Source organism: Pempheris klunzingeri, chromosome 10 (genome assembly GCF_042242105.1).
Source record: "Pempheris klunzingeri isolate RE-2024b chromosome 10, fPemKlu1.hap1, whole genome shotgun sequence".
Taxonomy (NCBI): Eukaryota; Metazoa; Chordata; class Actinopteri; order Acropomatiformes; family Pempheridae; genus Pempheris; species Pempheris klunzingeri.
This window is the reverse complement of record NC_092021.1, coordinates 15,677,936-15,699,435: the sequence shown is the minus strand read 5'-3', so window position 1 is coordinate 15,699,435 and position 21,500 is coordinate 15,677,936. Positions and strand designations below refer to the sequence as shown.

General features: G+C 39.5%; 2 protein-coding genes across 5 annotated transcripts in view; one reads left to right on the top strand and one right to left on the bottom strand.

The window, feature by feature from the left end:
- The first annotated feature begins 2,843 nt into the window (after window positions 1-2,843).
- Window positions 2,844-19,077, top strand: prpf40a (PRP40 pre-mRNA processing factor 40 homolog A). 2 transcript variants are annotated; one of them, XM_070838194.1, is made up of 27 exons: window positions 2,844-2,885; window positions 5,094-5,174; window positions 5,335-5,487; window positions 6,662-6,745; window positions 7,378-7,396; window positions 7,502-7,521; window positions 7,658-7,699; window positions 7,842-7,952; window positions 8,286-8,406; window positions 8,717-8,741; window positions 9,552-9,767; window positions 10,759-10,864; window positions 12,315-12,379; window positions 12,484-12,648; window positions 13,608-13,716; window positions 13,901-14,051; window positions 14,141-14,274; window positions 14,529-14,643; window positions 15,020-15,111; window positions 15,226-15,342; window positions 15,563-15,700; window positions 15,838-15,933; window positions 16,026-16,112; window positions 16,262-16,352; window positions 17,198-17,259; window positions 17,359-17,514; window positions 17,839-19,077. In XM_070838194.1, the coding sequence occupies exons 1-27, from the start codon at window positions 2,883-2,885 to the stop codon at window positions 17,926-17,928; spliced, it is 2,649 nt and encodes an 882-aa protein (XP_070694295.1). In that variant the 5' UTR covers window positions 2,844-2,882; the 3' UTR covers window positions 17,929-19,077. The 2 variants fall into 2 exon arrangements, with proteins under 2 accessions (XP_070694295.1, XP_070694296.1); XM_070838195.1 differs by having other exon boundaries at window positions 5,335-5,478; window positions 17,839-19,076.
- Window positions 19,078-19,304: 227 nt separating this feature from the next.
- fmnl2a (formin-like 2a) overlaps window positions 19,305-21,500 on the bottom strand; it is a 49,416-nt gene continuing 47,220 nt past the window's right edge. Inside the window, exon 26 of one of the 3 annotated variants that reach the window (XM_070838191.1) lies at window positions 19,305-21,369. In XM_070838191.1, the coding sequence (XP_070694292.1) occupies window positions 21,260-21,369 (110 nt within the window). In that variant the 3' untranslated portion in view covers window positions 19,305-21,259. The remainder of the gene's footprint in view (window positions 21,370-21,500) is intronic. The other 2 variants (XM_070838192.1, XM_070838193.1) reach the window with 2 other exon arrangements.

The window sequence follows — 21,500 nt, the reverse complement described above, 5'->3', positions numbered from 1 at the left end:
TTGACCACCTCATATATTGTGAATCAATCACTCACACAACAATGAGGCAAACTGCTTTGCTGTATAAATAGAACAGAATGAAGCATACAAATATTCTGTGCATTTATCTGCTGTGTATGGATCCAGTTTGTTTCTGCATTTGATCAACATTAATCATCCAAGAAAATGAATGATAAATAAAAGATGATGATGGGATCAGTAAAAGCATGAATTCAAGATTTATGCTAGAGTGATATTTGATTTTTGTAAGGCATCTTTTATTGATTCTTGTCAGCTTTCTTCACTTGTGTTCTGGATATTAAATTAAATTGATTTTTTTTGTCTTTTATATGATATGATATGATATGATTTCTTTCATAAATTCATTTGGAACTGCTTGCATTAAAATTTCAACTAATTGCAATTAATATTCTTTTAACTGGAATGACAATTTAGAATTTTAATGTCCTTAATTAATTAAAAATATAAATAAATAAAGTAGAAATAGTTTATACCTGCTAAATTTTAATAATAATAATTATTATTATTATTATTGTTATAGTTGTTATGTCATGAAATTCACATTAACTATACACATAATATAAATAATAAAATATATCAACAGTTTATTTCCTGGTATATATGATTTGTGTCCCATCTACAATTACCATCTTAAATAGTTGAACATATTATCAGTTTTTTAATTTGTCACCCTGAACCTAAAGATTAAAGACTAAAATACCATATAATACTTGTCTAGAGCATCCGTTTGAGGAAAAGTCTCTCCTGCTACTGATACCATTTCAGATTTTCTCTAGTAAGTTTAATATTGTTCCTGAACAATCTTTTTTTAATCATTAAGTCCGACCAAAAACATTTGCAGCTATGCAACAGTGTTGATTCATGGCTGGTTTTATGTTTGTTTGTTTCCCCAAAGACGAGTGATGCCCTGTGGTTGACTGACTCCCATCATTAGGTTGAAGCTCGATCCATCACTGCCCCTCACTGTCGCCTTGTTGTCTTTTTGGCTTGTTAAGAGAATGGATAGGGAATTCTCCAGCACTTGTCAGTAAATACATCAGAGTTTATTGCAGTCTACCTCGAGAGTGGGCTCATCTGTTTCCCCAACCCTTTGTTGCATGCTTCACACTCCAGTACCACTCTAAATCCCAGGGACAACTTCACAGTAAACAACAGCACTGAGCAGCATATAGATAAGCCGCACATCACACACACACATCTGTACTATCTGTTTATCATTTCAAACAGATCTTGAATACATATCGGGATCAGTCAAAATGTTTAAGACCGCATAGCGCATGGCATCTCAACAGAACAAGGACAGCAATAAATGAAAATCAATGTGTTCATTAGGCCATTAAACTAATTTTCTGTTTGAATAACCCTCATAATGGGTGAGCTGCTACTTAACCTTGTTTTGTGAGAAACATATATGGCCAGAATGCAGAAGCAAGAGGCACAGGGAAAGACCATTGTCAACAGTGGCATTTAAAGAGGTAAAAAAGTGTGTGGACTGACCACCTTCTAATTTCCCATCATCAATGGGAATCATTCCAGCTACATAGAGCCTGGAGAACTGAGTCACAGAAGCCAATAATTGGAAAATCATAGCCAGTTCTCCAAATGATCCCCAATACACAGAGGTAATTTTGCTCTGTCTGAACAGAAGCTACTCCAGCTTCTAAAATGGGCACCTGTTACAACATCTAAAATAACGTAAGAAAATCACTTCTTGCATCACTGTACAGAATTACCTCCTTGGCAAAGACTTCTCATCAGCATGTAAGTGCAGGGTGAGGATTGCAGTTAAGTGGATTGTCCACCGCCGAATGTCATTAAGATCATAATGACATTTGAGAAATACTATTGAACATCATTTCCCAATTATTCATGAAGGAGTATCTGCCATTTTAAACAACAGATTCCTCTCAGTGACGATAAGCTAACTGCTGTCATAGAAAAGTAGGCGACGTAGTTTAAAGTCCAACAAAGTCATTACATGAGATGAGGTCCTGATGGGTGACTGGGTCAAAACTATAACTTTTACCTGGGAGACTGTGTTTATGTAAAGAGGCGATGTTGATAATTTATTTTTACACACACACACACACACACACACACACACACACACACCATGTGTATGAGGGATTAGGATTTGACTAGTATTCTTTAGGGTTTACTTTTATTAAGGTTTAGGGTTACTTATTTGCCAGGTTTATTGTTGATTAGAAACTGAAATGCAGATGATGTTGAATCAGGTCACAAACACAACGAAAATTGGTTTTGGATTGAAATATATCCAGGTGAGTTAAGTAGCTTTGCAATTTGTCTCGGCAAACTATGAAATAGATGCATATATTACTTGAGACAACATTTAACCAGTCGCTCACTGCTGAAACAGAAGCTAATACTTTATGGTAACATATGGCACAGTAATCTGCGGTAACCTATGATTATGTATGGTATGCTAAGGTAATCTATGGGATTGTACAGTAATTTTGTTACATTATACTTGATTTTATTAGTGTATCACTTCGCAATTAGTTCATCTTATTGTTTTTCCAGGATAGACTGAATTGTTGCATCTAAGTAGAAAAATAAAACTCAAGGTCCACTTACAGGCTCATGGTGCTCCTCGGCAGGTGCAGTGTGCTCATTTCTTGTAGAGATGCTCAGCTGTTGCACACTGTTTCTTATTGTTTTTTTAAGGATTTCATGCAGTTGCCCGCCCTGTCTGTCTGTTTATGCGCATGTCTGCACATTGGTAACGCAGAGTGACGCTACAGAGTCTTTACCTTTGACCCCTCCGCAGTTGGACCAATCACGTTGCTCGTTGTTGAGAGGCGCTCAAGTACCTCGGAGGTTCGTGCCCTGTCGTCAACATGGTGAGTACAGCGATTCAAAAGAGTGGGTTCTTTACAGTGACCTGAAAGCCACTTACTGTCATAAATGTACGTGTAAGTCGTTTGGCTTTAGTTTAATAAGCGACTCTTAGTCTCCATGATGTTATAAAGATGTTACACGTCCGGGAACAGCAGAGGGTTAGCATGCCGTGCTAGCCCTTAGCTAAGATAGCGGCACACACAAATCATCGTGGTTCAGACTATGTCCTGGCATTGATGCTCAGCGCAAAATACAAGTAATTAGAGACTGCTGACATGTAGTTAGCATTGGTTACATTTAACTTTAATAAATACGTGTAACGGTATTCATAAAATGAAATTCGGGGCTGGTAGAATACATATTTTGTCAGCAAAATTGCCCGCTAACTAGCCAAACTCACGTTAGCTTTACGCAAACCATTATCCTGAATCAGGGTTTAGACAGAGCCTTCAGGCAATATCATGAGCAACATTTCAGACGTTAGCAGCTACTTAGCTAGTTAGCATTACTCAGATGTAAAGTGAACTATCTATAGTTGTGAAGTCAGTAGTCTTTCTGGTAACATCAATGCATTTACGCTATCGTTTACATATAAATTCTTTGGTTTCTAAAGTCCCCATCAACGTTAGCTGAAATACTTTAGCATTTCTATTGGGCTATAGAAATTAGCTTAGTAATGTTAGACAGGCTGACACATAGCTAGCTATGTGATTAATGTTATGGGGTGTTTTTAAACTTTGAAATGCACATTTCTACTCTTTAGTCATATGTTTATTTGTTACACAATGTTGAGCATTGTGTCATTTAGCTTCTTATGTCTGGCTGTTTGGACATATACTCAGTTGCCAGTTTACTTGGTACAGCTTGATAAAACTGAGTCTAATCATTAGACTCATTAGTTTTATTGTAGGGCTGTTGCATTAGACTTTGATGCAACAGCCCTACAATAAATCCTGCCTTCAAGAAGGTTATAATGTAGTTTTTATAACTATAGAGGTGCAGGCTGAACTGCATGGTCATTTTGGAGGATGTAGTTTGTGGTGCAAGTGAACTGAATTGTGCTACACTGGAAAATGTTTCTGTTACTTACCCTAAACTCATTGATAGAAATGGAGTGGATTACTTGTAGCTTGGTATGCCTTATAAACAGGCAACTGTGCATGTATAATATTAACCATATATTGATGACAGAAGATCTGAAAGCGAACAATATTAGCAAGAGATGTATGGCAGAGTAATTTTGGGAGTCAAATTAAATTAAAAGTAGTTGCTAGTTATATGTTAAAGTGGCCACGTTAGCATCATGTTAGTTTTTAGTTTTAGAGTGACTTTCTGAACTAGAGGAAGATTTCCTCTTTCCATTTTATGAACAATTTTAACAGAGAACATTGTTAGAGCTCATATATGAAAAATATTTAAGTATCATTCTCATTCTTACTTCTGCCGTCAATCCAATGGACCTGGTAAGGTGTGGCTGAGTTAGCTGCCTTTTTTGTTTTAACTGTACTGTGGTACAGCTGGTTTGGCAAGGATCTACAATGGCAAGTGCTCAGAAGCTGTTAAAACAGCTGCAGAAGACTTAAGAGAGCAGACCAGTGCACATATGGTCGGTATCGATGCTCAGAATTTGCTGCGCTCTCTCAAATCTTTTATATATTGGTGCTCCAAACTAAAACAAGTACAAGCTAATACAACAGCTCTGCAGTAACTCATCATGAATGTTTTAATGTTTGGGTTTTGTTGAAACTGTTTTATGGTGATTTGGAGGCCCCAATTTGTGGTATTGTTGAATTGCAGTGCCTTATACTGAGACGTGTTCTTAGTAATTTGTCCACTGCTGCTTGATGCATATTGTGAAATGATACTCAATTTTTAAACTCTGATCTTAATGGATATTAATGCACTTCTTTTATCATATTTAACTGTAAATGTGAAATGCATCCTTTGGCCTTTTACCCTCGTAAATTGATTTGGTACTAAAGAGATTTAGGTTGTACATATCCTGATAAAGCTTCATTTTTATCCTTACAACAATATTAACTATTATTATAACTAGAAAATCAAATTTAGCAACATTTTTGAAACTTAAGGACATATTTGGAAGACACCTATTGGTGGCTTTATTGAGTCTATAATGCTGCTAAGCAGGCATTACACCACTAGCTATTGTGAGTTCACTAACTCTGTGTGGTGTTTCTTATTCATGACAGTCTTCATCGGAGGCTAATAATGGCCCGAGCCAAGCGCCACCTTATCCAGGTGTACCGCCCTCAGGGATACCTCCCCCATTTGTAAGTCAGTGACAGATATGTGTATGACAATTAGCTCTTCACCTCTTTTTTCCCCCAGTCATTATACCGGGCTGAACTGGGAGTGGTAAATATTAAAGGCCTTCATTAGTGTTTGATTTAATCAAATGCATCTTTTTGCTCTCCCTATTCCTTTGTCTAGATGGGACCACCAGGAATACCGCCTCATTTCCCACCCATGGGAATGCCGCCTATGGGACAGCGACCGCCCAACATGACTCCTATGCCTCCTGGTATAATTCCCCCTGGTATAATGCCACCAATGGGGGCACCACCAATGGGACAGGTGAGCCTGGTAGGAAACATGTATATTTGTCTCTATGTTGTTGGATTTGTTAGTTTTAAGGGCTTGGTGGCTTGTGTTTCTGCTGCTCCTCTCATACCTGCCCTGAATCTGAATTACTTAGTCAATTATTTGAGACTGGTCATTGGTTTTACCTGTGATAACATTGTACTTAACCAAAGTAATGGCTGAGATATCAGAGAGTGGCCACATCACTAAAAATGGTCAGATGGGTCATGACAAAATAATGTTCAGACAGACTAAACTCCAGATTAGTAAAACTTATTTGGAAGAAAACCAACAAAACATCTTTCATTCAAGCCTGCTTCAGTTGCGGTAAATGTGTGCACTCATGGATTTTTCTGTGCAAAGAGGGATGATCATCGATATTGTGGGTGCATTCACTTTTTGTTGCAGCTTTTTGTTGTCGAAATTGTTCTGTTGGCTTGTTTAAAACTTGTCTGGTCATCTGACTGCTTGTGTTTCTTGCCCTGTTGGACTTAAGCAATGTTTCTTTTCTCAAATTCATTTGGTTAGTACAATGTTATCATAACTGTGAGCAAATGATCAGAAATCAACAAAAATAAAACACAAGTTGTAATTAAGTTTTCCTTAATCATGTGTTGGTCATTAGAAAAGGTATTCCTCCCTGTTTTGTGTAGCACTTCTGCACAGAAGCTAATGTGTTAAACATTGAAAAATATTGGTTGAGAGAAGAAGGTTGTTTGCTATTATTTCATATAATGTTTATAGTCTTCTAAAGGGATGCCTTAACAAAAAAGAATGGTTGTGCAGCATCTTTAACCTCTACCACTGCATACTGGTGAGGTAGTCACACTGTTTTTTTTTTATTTTATTTTATGTATTTATTTGGCTTTTAATACAAAAAGTGCTCACAATTAGCAAGCATATGTGATCCTGTCATGCATATAAGTGGGTGTGAAATTGGGGGGTGTTTCATCGAGGTGCCAGCAACACGAGTCTGAAAAGGTGGTGAGGCAACATAGCTTGGCGTCTTGCTGCTTCACAGATCGCAAGCTGTGGCATCACGCCACAGTCTCACCTTCTCTCCCCAGTTGCAAGCAGCCTTCCACCCAGACACCAGCGCTGTTTCTCTCAATACTTTTGCCTGCACTAGGTGGTATGGAAATGCCAGATGAATATTTCATGATGCGTCTTTTATTAGATGCCAGGCATGATGCCACCTATGATGCCAGGGATGATGATGCCCCCTCGCATGCCAGCTGCGGCTGTACAACCAACTGGACCGGTAACTTTTTCATCAGTGCTCTGCTTCACACTTCTTAATAATACACTCTACAACCCGTGAGATGCTGAATAAAGCATTTGTGGGGCAAAGTATCACTGATAGATATGAATTGATGTCGTGCCATTAAAAAAAGTGTATTCTTAACCACACATTCGAATGAAACCGCTGAATACCATAATTATATTCAGTGAGTAAAACTGAAATGTACACCTGAGTGCAATATGTCCCTTACTGTCACATATTTGTTTTGGCTTTGGTTCAGCAGTGAATTACTGTGGACATAATGAAACACATGAGCTCTCCACTGTTGATATTCTATTAATTTTTCTTTTTTACTGAATTGTAAGAAAGTTATACAGATAAGCAGTCTGATTGCTTATTGTGACAACATCCAGGCGGCATTAGAGATCGCAAGACATCCACTTAATCATCACAAGTGTATTTGTGCATCTTGAGGGTGTGTAGTTTTCTACTAATTAGGAAAGCTTCATCAGTTATGGGTATAGTGAATGATGAGTCTGTATTCCCAGCTGAATTTGTCATTCGGTGGTAGAGATGTGCTGATGTAATCTTCCAGATTTGTGAGTGTTTCTGTGGGAAATAGTCTACTAATAAAATTGTCTTTTCCACAGCCTGGTGTTGATTCCACAGGTAAGATCCAAAAATTTTCACTTTACTTAAAAATCATACTTGTCTTACATTTTGTCTTCATTAGACATAAGGCACTGATTTGTTTTATGGTTTTTGTCCCTACAGCTGCTGCACCTGGAACAGCTGTAAGTGTAACATCATTTTTCTTTATATGCAGTAATTGCAAATTTACAATTTTGAGTTTTCATCATTAGCTCCAGTATTTTGTCCTCTCAAAAACTGCAGTCTGTCAACCTTTCGTCTGTTCCTTGGTCCCTGCAGAGCACCACAAATGGATCTCCACAGGAAGAACAGCCGAAGAAGGTCCGTGCATATTTAAAATGGAAAGACTTGGCCAAATTAACGATGAACTGTAAAAGCATTTAAAACAGAATCGGTGTTAAGTGGTTTCTTGCTCTGGTTTACTAAAACAGCTAATTTGTCTGTTGTTTTTTTTCTGCCTCAGAAGTCTCTGTGGACCGAACACAAATCATTGGATGGAAAGACTTATTATTACAATACAGAGACTAAGCAGTCCACATGGGAGAAACCGGATGATCTCAAATCTCCTGCAGAGGTACAAATCTTTGATATTTTTTACGTAAAATTTTTAACATCTGCAAATAAACTATCCCCAAGTGAAGATTTATTTGCTCACACATTATATATTCATAAATTTTGGCATAATCTTTACCCTGTGTTCGTTTTAGTTTTCATCAGGGACAGTGCACATTAATAAAGATGAAATAAATTGTAAATGTACCAGATTCAGACAAGGTTGACTATTTTTCATCTGCTGTGCTTTTTCAGAGTATTAAGGCCCTACCTGCACAGATTTTCATATTTCAAATTATCTTTGTGCAGTTTATCAAAACTGAAATACTTTTCCCTCTGTTTTTTCTTCTTTTAGCAAATGTTGTCTAAATGCCCTTGGAAGGAGTACAAGTCAGACACGGGGAAGCCTTATTATTACAACTCTCAGACGAAGGAGTCCAGATGGACCAAACCCAAAGAGCTAGAGGATCTTGAAGGTGAAAAACTGCTGCCTGATGATGTCAAACCTGTTGTGACAAAGGCAGTGATGGACTATAATGAGCCATGCTGTGCATAATGGTTGAGCCTTAAACAGCATGATGAATGGCAGGCCACTGGCTGGTCTGACGAATAACACCATGCATTAGAGGGGTTTGGGCATTGATAATGTCCAAACACAGGAAGCACAACTCCAGGAGCTCACGATGGCTCCTGGAGTACATTTATCTCCGTGCTGTACTCTTATCTGCAGTAAGCTTTGAAATGAAAACAAGTATCCTAACGGCTATCTCCTTTTGTGTCTTCCAGCTATGATCAAAGCAGAGGAGAATGGGTAAGAGCTTCCTGTTTACCTTTGGGTGTCCTTCACTGCCGCACTAGGTATTATGGAAACCAAATACTGAAAATGATTTCTTTCTCTGATCCAAATCCTTTTTATTTTATTATTAATATAACCCTTCAGTCAGTTAGGGTGCTTTCACACCGAAAGTTTGTTTGCTTTGGTCTGAAATAGGTACCAATTTGTTGTTGCTTCTGCCACAGGTTTGTGTTCACACAGCAGCAGAGGTTAATGCACAGGGAAACTGCTCTCTGCAGGAAAACTCCTGGAAGTAAACTGAGTAAAAGAGGAGCAAACTTGTTCTGTTCAGGAAATAGAGTAACGCACCACTTTGCATTTTCACAATTGATTTTGGCCTCGGTCATCATTTATTATGTTGGTTGCATTTATCACTTTTAGGCAAACCATACAGTTTGAAAATGAGGCAGAAAATAATACGCTGAAGGCGCATATCAAAACAGTTAAGAAATGAATGGAGAATGCATAGCTGGCTACTGGAGCTTGTTTCATCCAAAAAGACACAATGCTTCATCGAGGTTGCATCATGCTCTCACCACAAATAACTCGTACCAGAGTTTGTTTGTAATGGGATCGAGACCTTATTGAAAAGGTGGTCTGGGTCCAGTTGTTTTTGTCCTCACTCAAGTGTGTTCACACCTGTCCAAACAAACCACACCATGGGGGTAAAAACTCCAGGGCCCGATTCAAATCGAATTAATCAAGGGAGGTGTGAAAATGCCCTTACATTGATGTGGTATTCTCCGATCCTGTGATGTGGTTTGACCCGTCATGGTCTTATTTCAGAACGGCAGAGGCAGCAGCTCCTGGCACCACCGCAGCTCCTGCAGTGCAAGCAGATAATACAGCCACTATGGCAACTGTAATGGAGGCAGAAACTGCAACAGTAGTCTCAGAGGAACACCTGTCTCAAGCGGCCGTCCACCATACAGCTGAGGTGAAGACTTCAGATGCACCTGTGGCTTCCTTAGAGGGCTCAGTCGCCACAGAGGTCACAGCCAGGTAAACAATTATGTCTGATACAGAGACGGGTACCGTCTCCAGTACTCACAGATATGCCATTCAAAAGTTTGGAGTCATCTGTTCTATTGATGTTTTTCTTCAGTCCTTCACAACAATGGTTATATTAACAAATAAAAAAAGTGTAATTCAGACACCAGAGTTATTTTTCTAGTATTATTTACATTTTAAATACTTTTGGCCCCAAAAGAAGAAAAGGAAATTAGTACAATTTCCTTTTAGTTAATGTCCCCATAGTGTTACATGACAGAGCAGAATGTTGTTAATATTTTCCCCCCAAATACTTTTGATTTTGATTTTTTTTCCAAGTCTAGAAAAGTCTAAAAACAGTACAACTGGGATCCAAATATTTTGGAAACCTGTTTTCTTTGGGCCCTCTGCAGTCTACTCAGTGGTTAGTTTGAACTCCATAGTATGTTCATCTGATGTAGACCTTTTTCTGTCCCAATAAGTCGTGACAATACCAGTACCCAGAAACTAAAGCAGCTAAATGGAATCCAGCCCTCATTTGTTTGATTATTTACACCAGTGCTCTTCCTACTGTGACATGTCAAGCTGTCCTCTGTGAAAAAGGCCCATAGTGTGATTCCACTAGTGTTAACCCTAGACTAACCTTCTATGTCTATTCTTAAGTTTTAGCAATATCCTTGCTAAAGCAACATGTCTGATAATTCCAGCTTGTTAAAGGCGTTATTGTGTGCTTGAAACTGAAAGAGCAGCCTGTTCCTTTTAAAATCTACACCGGTAATCTCTTATATTCTTTTTTAACTATCTTTCTGCCCTCTCAGTTATCAGTCTGGTTGAACCATTGTAGAGCATTTTGTTTGAAAACCCTTCACACAAAATAACATCAATTTGTAAAGAGGACTTTCAACAACCCTAAACGCATGAAAGACCATTCATTAATGCGCATTGGTTTATTTACACAGCAACCCATTCACATTAATCCAGTAGCATCTTCCTTTGCCCTCAGTGTTGAAGTCGCAAAAGAAGAACGGCCAGAACTTCAGAAGAAAACATACAAATGGAACACGAAAGAAGAGGCCAAGCAGGCGTTCAAAGAGCTGCTGAAGGAGAAGGTGGGCCATTTTATCAAATGAGGTTAACGTGCAGATGAGCTAGAGGCCACACGCTATAGGAGAGTGGAGAAACTGTATAGTCTCCGTCAGCCTGTAGTGCATGGTCACGTTGCTTGACATTTAGCAGGTCAAATACAAAACATTCAGTGTGCTTGTGCCCGGGCAAACATTCAAATCCATTAATGTGCTTGTAGCTGTGACCAGCACCATGAATACTTCATTCTGTGGGTTGGCACATGCACATTTTGCATATGCCATTATAGCTATGAGGACTGAAGGAGTGGAGCTCAGCTTGCAATACCAAATATCCAAGAATTAAATCCACAATTTGCCATCACAGTGGCTGTAGCTTGCCATCGATTATGTGCTTGTTTTTAAAATTGTTACTACAAAATCCAAATTTTCTCTTAAGAGCAAATGTTTAGTTTTTTAAGAAGTATAACAACCAGCTTGTCAATACTGTCAAAAAGTTGTATTTTACAGCAAAATTTCCATGTCATTATTAAATACGGCTGCTTCTTTGATTGAACAGTGTGAGCTTTGTATCAGAGCCGAAGGGATTCGAAGGGATCATTCTAAAGCTTATTTGTGTAGACAGAACTCCAAAGCCCACAAATCAGCCTCATATATTTTCATCAAAGTAACTCCAACAAGTGTTTTGATGATTAAGCTGTAAACCATTATACATAGAAAGGTGTGTTTTTAAGGTTAATTTTACCACACTCTCTAAATGCCTGATGTGTTTACCAGCGCATCCTTTGCATTTTGATCTGGATCTAATCCCAGTCCCTCCACCTGAGCCCCTGGGAGCCCTTAGCATGATTGTTAAGCTTCACCTCCTGTTGCTGTGGATGTGGTGTTCGGTCGCAAGGCTGGCGTTAGCCCCACCCACCATGAATGCTGCTATATATAGGCTCTTTTTAATTTTGTGCACAAAGCTCTCCTCTGAGATTGCTTGCCATTTCCTGCAAGATCTTAATGGCTCTGTCTTTATGATTAGCTTTATTGGATCAAAGGCATGAGTCTGGCTGGGATTAAGACAGTGAGAGAAAGTGGCATGCATCAGTGACTTAGAATAACTGTGACAACTGACAAGACAGAGGCACACGTGGAATCAGTTCATAATGGATGAAGGAGTCCCTCCCTGGGAGAGGGATGTGGCAGAAAGGGCGCTTACATAAGTCCTCAGTGGTACTTCTTTAAATTATTGCCACTCCACACCGCTTAACCCAGCATCTATTAGTAATTAAGTAAATGTGTGGACTTCTTGGAGGCAAAGCAAGCACGGCTCATTGTTCCTCTGTTTGTTTTGCATGCTTTTTCTAACAAAGGGTAATAAAACAATCCATTTTCCTTGATTGGTTTTTTGAATTTGTTACAAATTTCACATGTGAATTTCCCACATCAGCACGGGCCATCGTGACTTTGAATTTTATTCTCTCTATTTCAGGGTGTGTCCTCTAACTCGTCTTGGGAGCAGGCCATGAAAATGATTATCAATGATCCTCGCTACAGGTACCCTTTTCTCCTGAGAACAGTTTACAGTTACAGTTTATAATAGCAAGTGAGAACAATGGACATCTGACCTCAAATTCTTTGTTGTGTTTTTGTCAATAAAGTGCGCTTCCCAAACTGAGTGAAAAGAAACAGGCATTCAACGCCTACAAAGTCCAAACAGAGAAGGAAGAAAAAGAGGAGGCCAGAATTAAATACAAGGAATCCAAAGAGACCTTTCAGAGGTTCTTGGAGAACCACGAGAAGATGACATCTACCACCAGATACAAGTAAGAGCTCACAATAAAGTTTTTCCCTGTATTGATTTGTGGTTCCCTGAATTGTCAATATGATTATGCAGATGGGATCAGTAAAAGGCCATCTATGGCCTGTGCACGCCATCATGCAGTCATGGCACTGTCATTTTCCACCTTAAACTAATGTGACCTGGTGGCTCATTTCGCACTGTTAGCGTATGGGCGGACTGAAGGAGCATTGGGACTTTTTGGTTCTGATGTTATGGCTAAGGTGCATTTGACGTCTTACATTTGCATCTAGCTTATAGTCTCAATGTTTTATCCTCTTGATCACTGTTTTCAGTGACTTTCACACATAAATTCAACGGAGAAGAAAATATCCAGTGGAAATTATGCTGAGAATGTTAAAAATGGTTCAGCTTGATCATTGGTCTTGAATGTGACATCCAGTTCTCCAGCAGTCTCTGGTTGGCATTTGGATGAAAGTCATCTTGACAGGCAGAGGAGATGGATCGACTGATGACCTTGACAGCTTGCCAGTTTCAGAATTCAGTTGGCACTGGTGCCGTTGTGGTGACTTCTGCTGTGATCTGGGGTGACACACAACGGGCAATTGGACTGAATACCAAGGCTGTCTGATTGTGTTTGTGTGTCTCCTAACACGCAACACCTTATTTCGCTACAGTCAACCACTAATTTAGAGTCTTCTGAGCATCAAGTGAGGAACAGCCATCACGGAAATTAGGTATTTTCAGTGCATATTGTGAAAGACAGCTGTCTTTTTTTTCCCCCATTTTTTTAAAACATTATTTAACATAAGTCATGAGTTTTTTATGAAAACTCCACACAACTGTACATCTGATGGCTTGGACTGAACATAAAGAACCAGTTTGTTGAAGGTAAATTTGGCCTGCAAGATGCTGCCCTCATGTGGCTTATTGTGTGAACATATCCTTAACATGTCTGTGTGTGTGTGTGTCCTTGCACTCCAGGAAAGCAGAACAGATGTTTAGTGAGCTTGAGGTGTGGAGCTGTGTGCCTGAGAGAGACAGACTGGAGATCTATGAGGATGTGTTGTTCTACCTTGCTAAGAAAGAGAAGGTAAGGCTTACTTCTGCAGCTCAGCCAAAACTCCCTCTGACTTTTAGTCTTGGAAGAAATTTTTTTCAATCTGCATGTCCCGTCACTTCTCCCAGCATCATTGATGGTGTTATTTAAAATGGGGCCTTTTGTGAAGACTGGCATAATGAACATCCTGGTTCACTCCTCTTTGAACTGTTTACAGGAACAAGCCAAGCAGCTAAGAAAGAGGAACTGGGAAGCTCTGAAGAACATTTTGGACAACATGGCCAACGTGACATATCGCACCACCTGGTCGGAGGCCCAGCAGTACCTGCTAGACAACCCCACCTTTGCAGAGGATGAGGAGCTGCAGAGTATGAGAGCAGAAATCCTTGTCTTTGTTTACCTACTTAAGTTTGTTACGGTGATAGTGTTCTTTGACACCGTTGTTATCTGCTGACAGATATGGACAAAGAGGATGCCCTCATTTGTTTTGAGGAGCACATCCGGGCGCTGGAGAAGGAGGAGGAGGAAGAGAAACAGAAGACTCTGCTTAGGGAGAGGAGACGACAACGCAAGAACAGAGAGGCCTTCCAGGTGAGGGGCAATGGAGGACATGTGTATTTAAGGATGTCAGAATGTCAGGGAGGTAGAAAGTGGCTGGATGTCCTGAATTTATTTCTCATGTTACGTTTCCCTCATTGCAAAAATACATTGCTGCCTCAATCTGTTACAGCAGCTGTCCTGTATTTTCTGTGTCTGTTAAAAAGAGGGTTTACCAATCATTTAAATTCGGTCACACTGGACATCAGTCGCTGTTCTGAAGTCACGTTTTTCTTGTTTTCTCTCAGAAATTTCTGGATGAGCTCCATGACCACGGTCAGCTTCACTCCATGTCTGCCTGGATGGAGATGTACCCAACCCTGAGCTCAGACATCCGCTTTGCCAACATGCTGGGTCAGCCGGGTAGGACGACTGGCAACGGTGCACATGGCTTTACACGCCCACATGAGCAGAATGCTGTGAAACACGTGGAGTGACATGCAGACAACAGCACGTGACATGAGCATAGCAATAAGACACACAGCTCAGGATGTAAATACTGTACGCACCACACAGGAACACTAATGGATGGGGTTGTTTTGAACCTCTTTCATTTTAAATTTGTTTACATAGAGTTACATAGAGCACACAGAGTCCTGTATAATTAATTTGTCTTTGCAGCATTGTTTTTACATCCTTGCTGTGGTCCACTGATCATGTTGGACCCTGTTAGTTTACTTTTTTTCACTATATTAAACCTACTGTGTACGTCTTTTGACTTGTCCTGTCTGTTCTGCAGGTTCTACTCCCCTGGATCTGTTCAAATTCTATGTGGAGGACTTGAAGGCCCGGTACCATGATGAAAAGAGAATCATCAAAGATATTCTGAAGGTAAGATTGTTGTACCTCAGATGAGACTCTCATTTATATCTGGCATAGCGTCTTGAGTCTTGATCTTGCTAATCTTCTGCTTCTCGTCATGTATGTTCTTGTTGGTGCCGTCAGGACAAAGGCTTCCTGGTAGAAGTCAACACTAGCTTTGATGACTTTGGATCAGTCATCAGCTCAGACAAGAGAGCCACCACACTGGATGCAGGAAACATAAAACTGGCTTTCAACAGTGTAAGACTCCCATGTACAGTTTTCCTCACTGGTTTTTACAAATCTTACATTGTTCCTTACTTTTACACCTGAGTACTGACTCTTGAACAAGGTTTATCTGTATCTGTGGCTCTCTGCCTTAAAAACTCACCTTTATCTCATGTTCAGGCATTTTCCTAGTTTTCATTTTCATCTAATACATTGATTAGATTAACCCATTTTGCAACCTGCCTCTGTGTAGTTACTGGAGAAGGCAGAGGCCAGAGAAAGAGAGCGAGAGAAGGAGGAGGCCAGAAAGATGAAAAGGAAAGAAGCAGCCTTTAAAAACATGCTGAAGCAAGCGACACCACCACTGGAGCCAGAGGCTACATGGGAGGGGGTACGTCCATTATGCAAATAGTATTCTTATGGTTTCACAGCACTAACTATTTTCTTTATTTAGTTCTAATGACCTCTAAATTATTTGTAAAAGAATGTTGGTTTTTTCCGTTTTGATGGCTAACATCTTGATTTCAGGTCAGAGAAAGATTTTTAAAAGAATCCGCCTTTGAAGATGTGACTCTGGAGTCAGAGAGGAAAAGGATATTCAAAGACTTCATGCATGTCTTAGAGGTAAGACTAGCGCTATAGTAATGTATCAAATGTACCAATGCTGATGAAAAAGATGATGACGCTTATCACGCCACGTATGTTTTTTTTGACAGCACGAGTGCCAACATCACCACTCCAAGACAAAGAAGCACTCAAAGAAGTCCAAGAAGCATCACAGGAAACGATCCCGCTCTCGATCAGTTAGTATTCATCACCGCTGTGCTTAGACGAGACAATGAGCTGTTTGCCTACCATTTGTCAATAATCTGCAAGGATACCCCGTTTTATCTCTGTACTCCATCATCATACCTCATTAATCTCTGAAAGACTCACTTTAATGCTTTGACAGGGCTCAGAATCTGAGGACGAGGAATACCACAGGAAGAAAAAGAGGTCACAGTCCAAATCTCCCTCTGAACACTCATCTAGTGGAGAGTCTGGTGAGTTTTAAAGTTTTTAAATGTATCATTGGAGCAAAACAACTGAGCACCTGTGATAGCGGAAAACATACGTCGTAGAAAGTATCAGTATCGTGTATCAGTAATTTTGAAGTCTCAGACTAAAATGCTTTATGAGATGCAAATGTGTTTTCTCTCCCACAAACCCAACACAAACAGTTACACCGCTGTAGGTGCACAAATCCTTGTCTACAAACCACAAATTAAGAAACTCACACTCACAGTTTTGCTGTAGGTGCTGCAGTGAATATGGTGCAAAAAGAAAAAAGTTATGGACAAAATATGCAAATCACAAATGACTGTGAATTCATGTGATTAGATTTGCTCACTTATAGGACATTTTCTCACAAACACTTCCTTTTTTTCTTTTTCCTTGAATGTTTTTTTAATAAATACAACTGCTTGATCTGTCACTACTACAGTTCCACACGCTCTCACTTTTGCACCACATATCTCAGTGCAATGTGGAGCAGAAGTGACTTGTGCAGCTGTAGAGCCTGGGGCGGGCGATCGGCCAACCGCTTTGACCAATCAAGGGCACTTGTGTGGGCGTCCGTCTCGTAAATATAGAAATGTAAATACAATACATTGACCGCTGCTGTACGCTGCTATGCGTTTGCTCATCTACCATATTGTGGCGGTCATGATCTTGATTAAACAAAAACAATCTCTGCTGAGAGATACAGAAACTTGTATGTGTAACTTTCTTATAACTATAAATTCCACTTTCACAAGTTCTCAGTTGTTTAGCTGCAATAATGCCTTATTATTCATCATCATATGGAAAAAGTGCAGCATAATTAACATTTACTGACGTGTTCTGCCAGAGAGAAGCTATAAAAAGTCCAAGAAGCACAAGAAGAAGGGCAAGAAGAGACGCCATAAGTCTGTAAGTACACAGGGAGACCTCAAAATCCAACGATTGTATGTATAACCTGAATATGCATGTTGCATTTGTGTGTGCACTGATGGTGACTATGACAACCAGGCATCACCCGACTCTGACAATGAGAAGAAAGGAAGAGAGCGCGACGGAAAGCGCGAAAAGGATCTAGAGAAAGATAAAGAGAACGACAAGTCTCGAGGGAAATCTCGCTCGGATTCTAAACAGAAGTCTCCCAAAAGAAAAGCGGCCAAAGAGGAGGTTGGTTTTCTGTATTACACTATGAATATATATATATTTTAAATTCCTGCTAACTGATTTAATAGCTGTTGTTGAGGTTACCTGGATGTTGATGGAGATTTAATAGATGGTAATTAACGTCTTAAGTGTCCCAGGAAAAGCAGCTTTAGTCAGTGTTTTTGTGCACGTTGGCATGGTGGGACGTTATTAAACTCTTTAGTTAACCACCATCTTTTAGAGGTTGTCTTCTGAAAACTCAGTGACGCACTTTCATGTTTATACCAGCCAGGTTTCATTCCTCATTGTTAGATGACCGAGCCTGTGTGTTTTCTGTGTTGTGATCAGGGCGGCTGGGACACGTCAGGCAGCGAGCTGAGCGAAGGAGAGCTGGAGAAACGGAGAAGAACTTTACTGGAACAGCTGGATGCACCTTGATGTTCGCACCTCTGCTGTCCTTTTATGGTATTTGTACACTTCTCCAAACATGCATTCCCCCTCTGACTGTGCTGATCAAACCTCCCTGGACGGACTGTAAAAGACGACACCTTTCTCTGGTATTTACGGGAATGTGCCTCACTGAGCTCACACACTTACTTGGTTACTACTAATTTGATATCAGGAAACTGATCAGCTGATCAATCGTTGTCAGCTTCTCTTTTTGTTGCTTTTGTTAGCTTTAAGTTTTTTTTTTGTTTTTTTTTTAGTTGACTATAGTTGTACATGTTTTCCATTGCCAATCATTTTTATATTCAATTAAAAGTATATCCTAAATGTCACACTGACAGTCTTTCACCTGGAGAAGTAGCAAAAGAAAAAAAGGGTTTCAAGACACTTCCTCCATCATTGAGAAATAATGAAAAAATATTTTTCATTTGATCCAACTTAACTGCAGCTGTAATCTCAATGAATGATCCAAAACGTTTTAATTGGAGCTTTTGTCAAAATTGATATGCTGAAATGAAATGTAATAAAATACTGTTTCAATGGATTATGTCTGTAATTTGATACTTTAGGAGACCAATAAGGTCAAAGGCAAATGTTTGCTCATTTACTTGTGTGTGTAATTTGTCACATCTGTGAGACAGACATGGCTACTATTAAACCCTGCAAAGTATCTGCATGCTGTTCTACCTGATGTATAAATAACTGAGGGCAAGCATTTCTTTAATAGATAAGCCAGCAGCTCGACAGCACAACAGTGTGAGGATTCCTCAAATTAGATGGTTAAAATGACACTCAGCTCAGACTAATGCAGGTTGATACAAGCCATGCAGTAAATCTTCCTTCTTGAAGGTTATAATGTTGAGTTTGTATTTTATTGAAGGTGTTGATTCAGCTTTATGATCATCCTGCAGGCCTGTATAAGGCTGTTAAATTGTCCTGCATTATACTGAGGCCTTTCTCTCAATGTTTGCCCAACCCCTTTATATCAACGAAGGTAGACTAGATATTAACTCTGTGTAACAATAAACTTCAACAGCAAACTGCAGCTTCCAAAATGAACATTAAGTTTGATCAACACCTTTCTAAAACAGTAGGAAACTGAACAGGTAGGATTTATTACTCTGGTGTTGTATTAAACTTTGTGTCTTATTTAATTACTGCTAACACTCTTATATTTCGTCAAGGAAATGACTTTTGTTCCATGTAACTGATTTGTGGTCCCCCAGCAGATTTATTATTTCTGCTGTTGTCAGGAAAAACTGAAAAATAAAGAGTTGCTACAGCAGTGTTACAGCTCTCAACCATTATACCTGCTTGAAAAAGAGAAGAAAGTAATCTCAAACACTTCTATATATTCAATGTAAATAGTTTATTTGATCATATTCATTGGAAATCTCATGTCACCTAATTTTAAAAAAGCTTGTTATTTTGTAATAAGCACAAACTGCCTAAAATACATTTCTGGTGAAAGTAAAAAAAAAAAAAAAAAAAAAAACATGCCAGTATTATCCAGTTAGAGAGAAGTCACCATTACAGACAGTGAAGTTGAGAGTAAAAGGAGATGAACGGCAGGATGAACGTGCTTCAGTGGAGATAATTACAGGAGGGCGTATCAGTGAGCCACAAAACCAGCTAATCACAGCTCAACGAATACAAAGTAGTTTCATTAGATACAAGGTTCGATTAAGAGTTTAAATTTGTTCAAATTTACCAGGACTTGCTAATCAGAACATTTAGTGTTTTCTTAGCTGGCTTTGCTGCACCTGTTATACACACACACACACACAAGCAGGTTCAGTGATCCGCTGCCTCCTACATGACAGTGAGGCAAATCTGATTTAACACTATTGTAGATTCTGGCTGCATTTGGCTTCATTAAATATACAAAAATGGAAACAAAAACTATAAGTTAAAATAACATTCAAGTTGTATAGCACAAGGCAATGAAAACTTTTGTTTAAACAATATGTACAATATTAACCATCTGGTAATGTGAATGAAGTAAAAAAAAAACAAAAAAAAACATGGTTTATAGCAAAATATCTGTACATTAAGGAAACTTTTTTTGTCGTGTACTTTGTGTTGCCATGTTTTTAATGACCGTGGACATATTAGATGGAAACATGAGCTTAAAGGAATCCTTTCAGTGGTTAAATACTATACATTAAAATTACAATAAAGTGAGTAGACACAGTAGCCTTGAATATAATTAATGTGTAAAACAGCTGACAGAGATGAAATTGACATTGCGATCATCCAGTAGGGTTCAGCATCTTTAATGCGGTTTCTACAGCCAGTAGAAAATGGAGTTTATGCTGCTTTACGGGTTTGTTGGCTTAATTTGTTCCCAGACTCCAGACGAATTGCTGCGTTGCTACAGAAATGCAACATTTTAAATGGATGGTAGAGTTTCGTGTGAACAGACAACCTACTTCTACAGATCAAGAGCTATAAATTCACGCTTGATCCATTAATTGTAGTGACAACTAATGAAAGAGCAGTCTGTATGGAGAAGACTGATATATACATTTCACATTAGCCCAGTCTCGTTTGCAAATTGATTGCTGTTTAGTCTTTTTCCTCATCATTCTTAATCTTTCTTCAGTACAAATATAGAATTTTAATTCTGAATTATTTTCTCATCACTCTCTTCATGCCCGATCATCAGCCCTTTTAGGAAAAGTTGAGAAGCTTCATGAAATGTAAAAAATGTGCAGGTTGAGCACGTTTGTGTACGAGGAATGGAAAAGAGCACCGGAATGTACCGAAACACTACAGAGTGTCAAACTCAACGCAAACAGTCGTCACGTTTGTAACAGCTAAGGGCAACACGTCCCATACATTCTACATTATGTTTCCAAGGAAGCATCTCTTCACGTGGCTCTTAAGGCCACCGCATGTCCAGTTTTACACATCTTAAAATTAAAGCCGGATCAGGTTGTATTGCTTGAAGTGGGAATATTAATAACAGTCATCAGACAAACAGAAGACGGCGTGACGTTAGCCCACAAAAATAAGTTCAGGCACTTGGCTTGTCTAAGGTTTCTGAATCAACCTTTCAGACACTTAATCAGTCCCACACATGTCCCAGTCCTTCATAGTGAGATGCTGCGATGTACCACAGACATGGAATAACGGGTATTCTTATGTAATATATATACATACTCATGTCTATAGTTGCTACAACACTCGTCGTCTGTCACTTATCGTCCTTCACTCTGCATCAAACCTCCTGTCTCTTCCTCTCTTTACGCTACATATCCTCGCCATCTTACCCCCCCCGACCACCACCACCACCACCACCACATGCACTGCTCCCTCGTCACATGACCACTTCGCCGTTGTTCGCCGGCCGCAGGTTCTGATCGTCAAAGCGTCTCCTGACACTCCTCCTCACGGCGTCAGCCCGCCTGTACGGCTGATTCCTCAAATCTGGGAGGGGAGAACGGGGTAGTAGGAAGGGGGAGGGCGAATAAAAGAGCTGTCAGTCATCTTGTCAAGGCGTTTTGATGAGCCCACATGCTCGGAGTGCTGGCAGCCTGTCTTTCAAAGCAGCATGAGCT

Excerpts from the sequence above, each read along its gene's own strand:
- prpf40a (XM_070838194.1), top strand. Across the intron at positions 14,644-15,019 it reads CAACATGCTGGGTCAGCCGG|GTTCTACTCCCCTGGATCTG; the intron begins GTAGGACGACTG and ends TCTGTTCTGCAG. Across the intron at positions 16,353-17,197 it reads CTCATCTAGTGGAGAGTCTG|AGAGAAGCTATAAAAAGTCC; the intron begins GTGAGTTTTAAA and ends GTGTTCTGCCAG.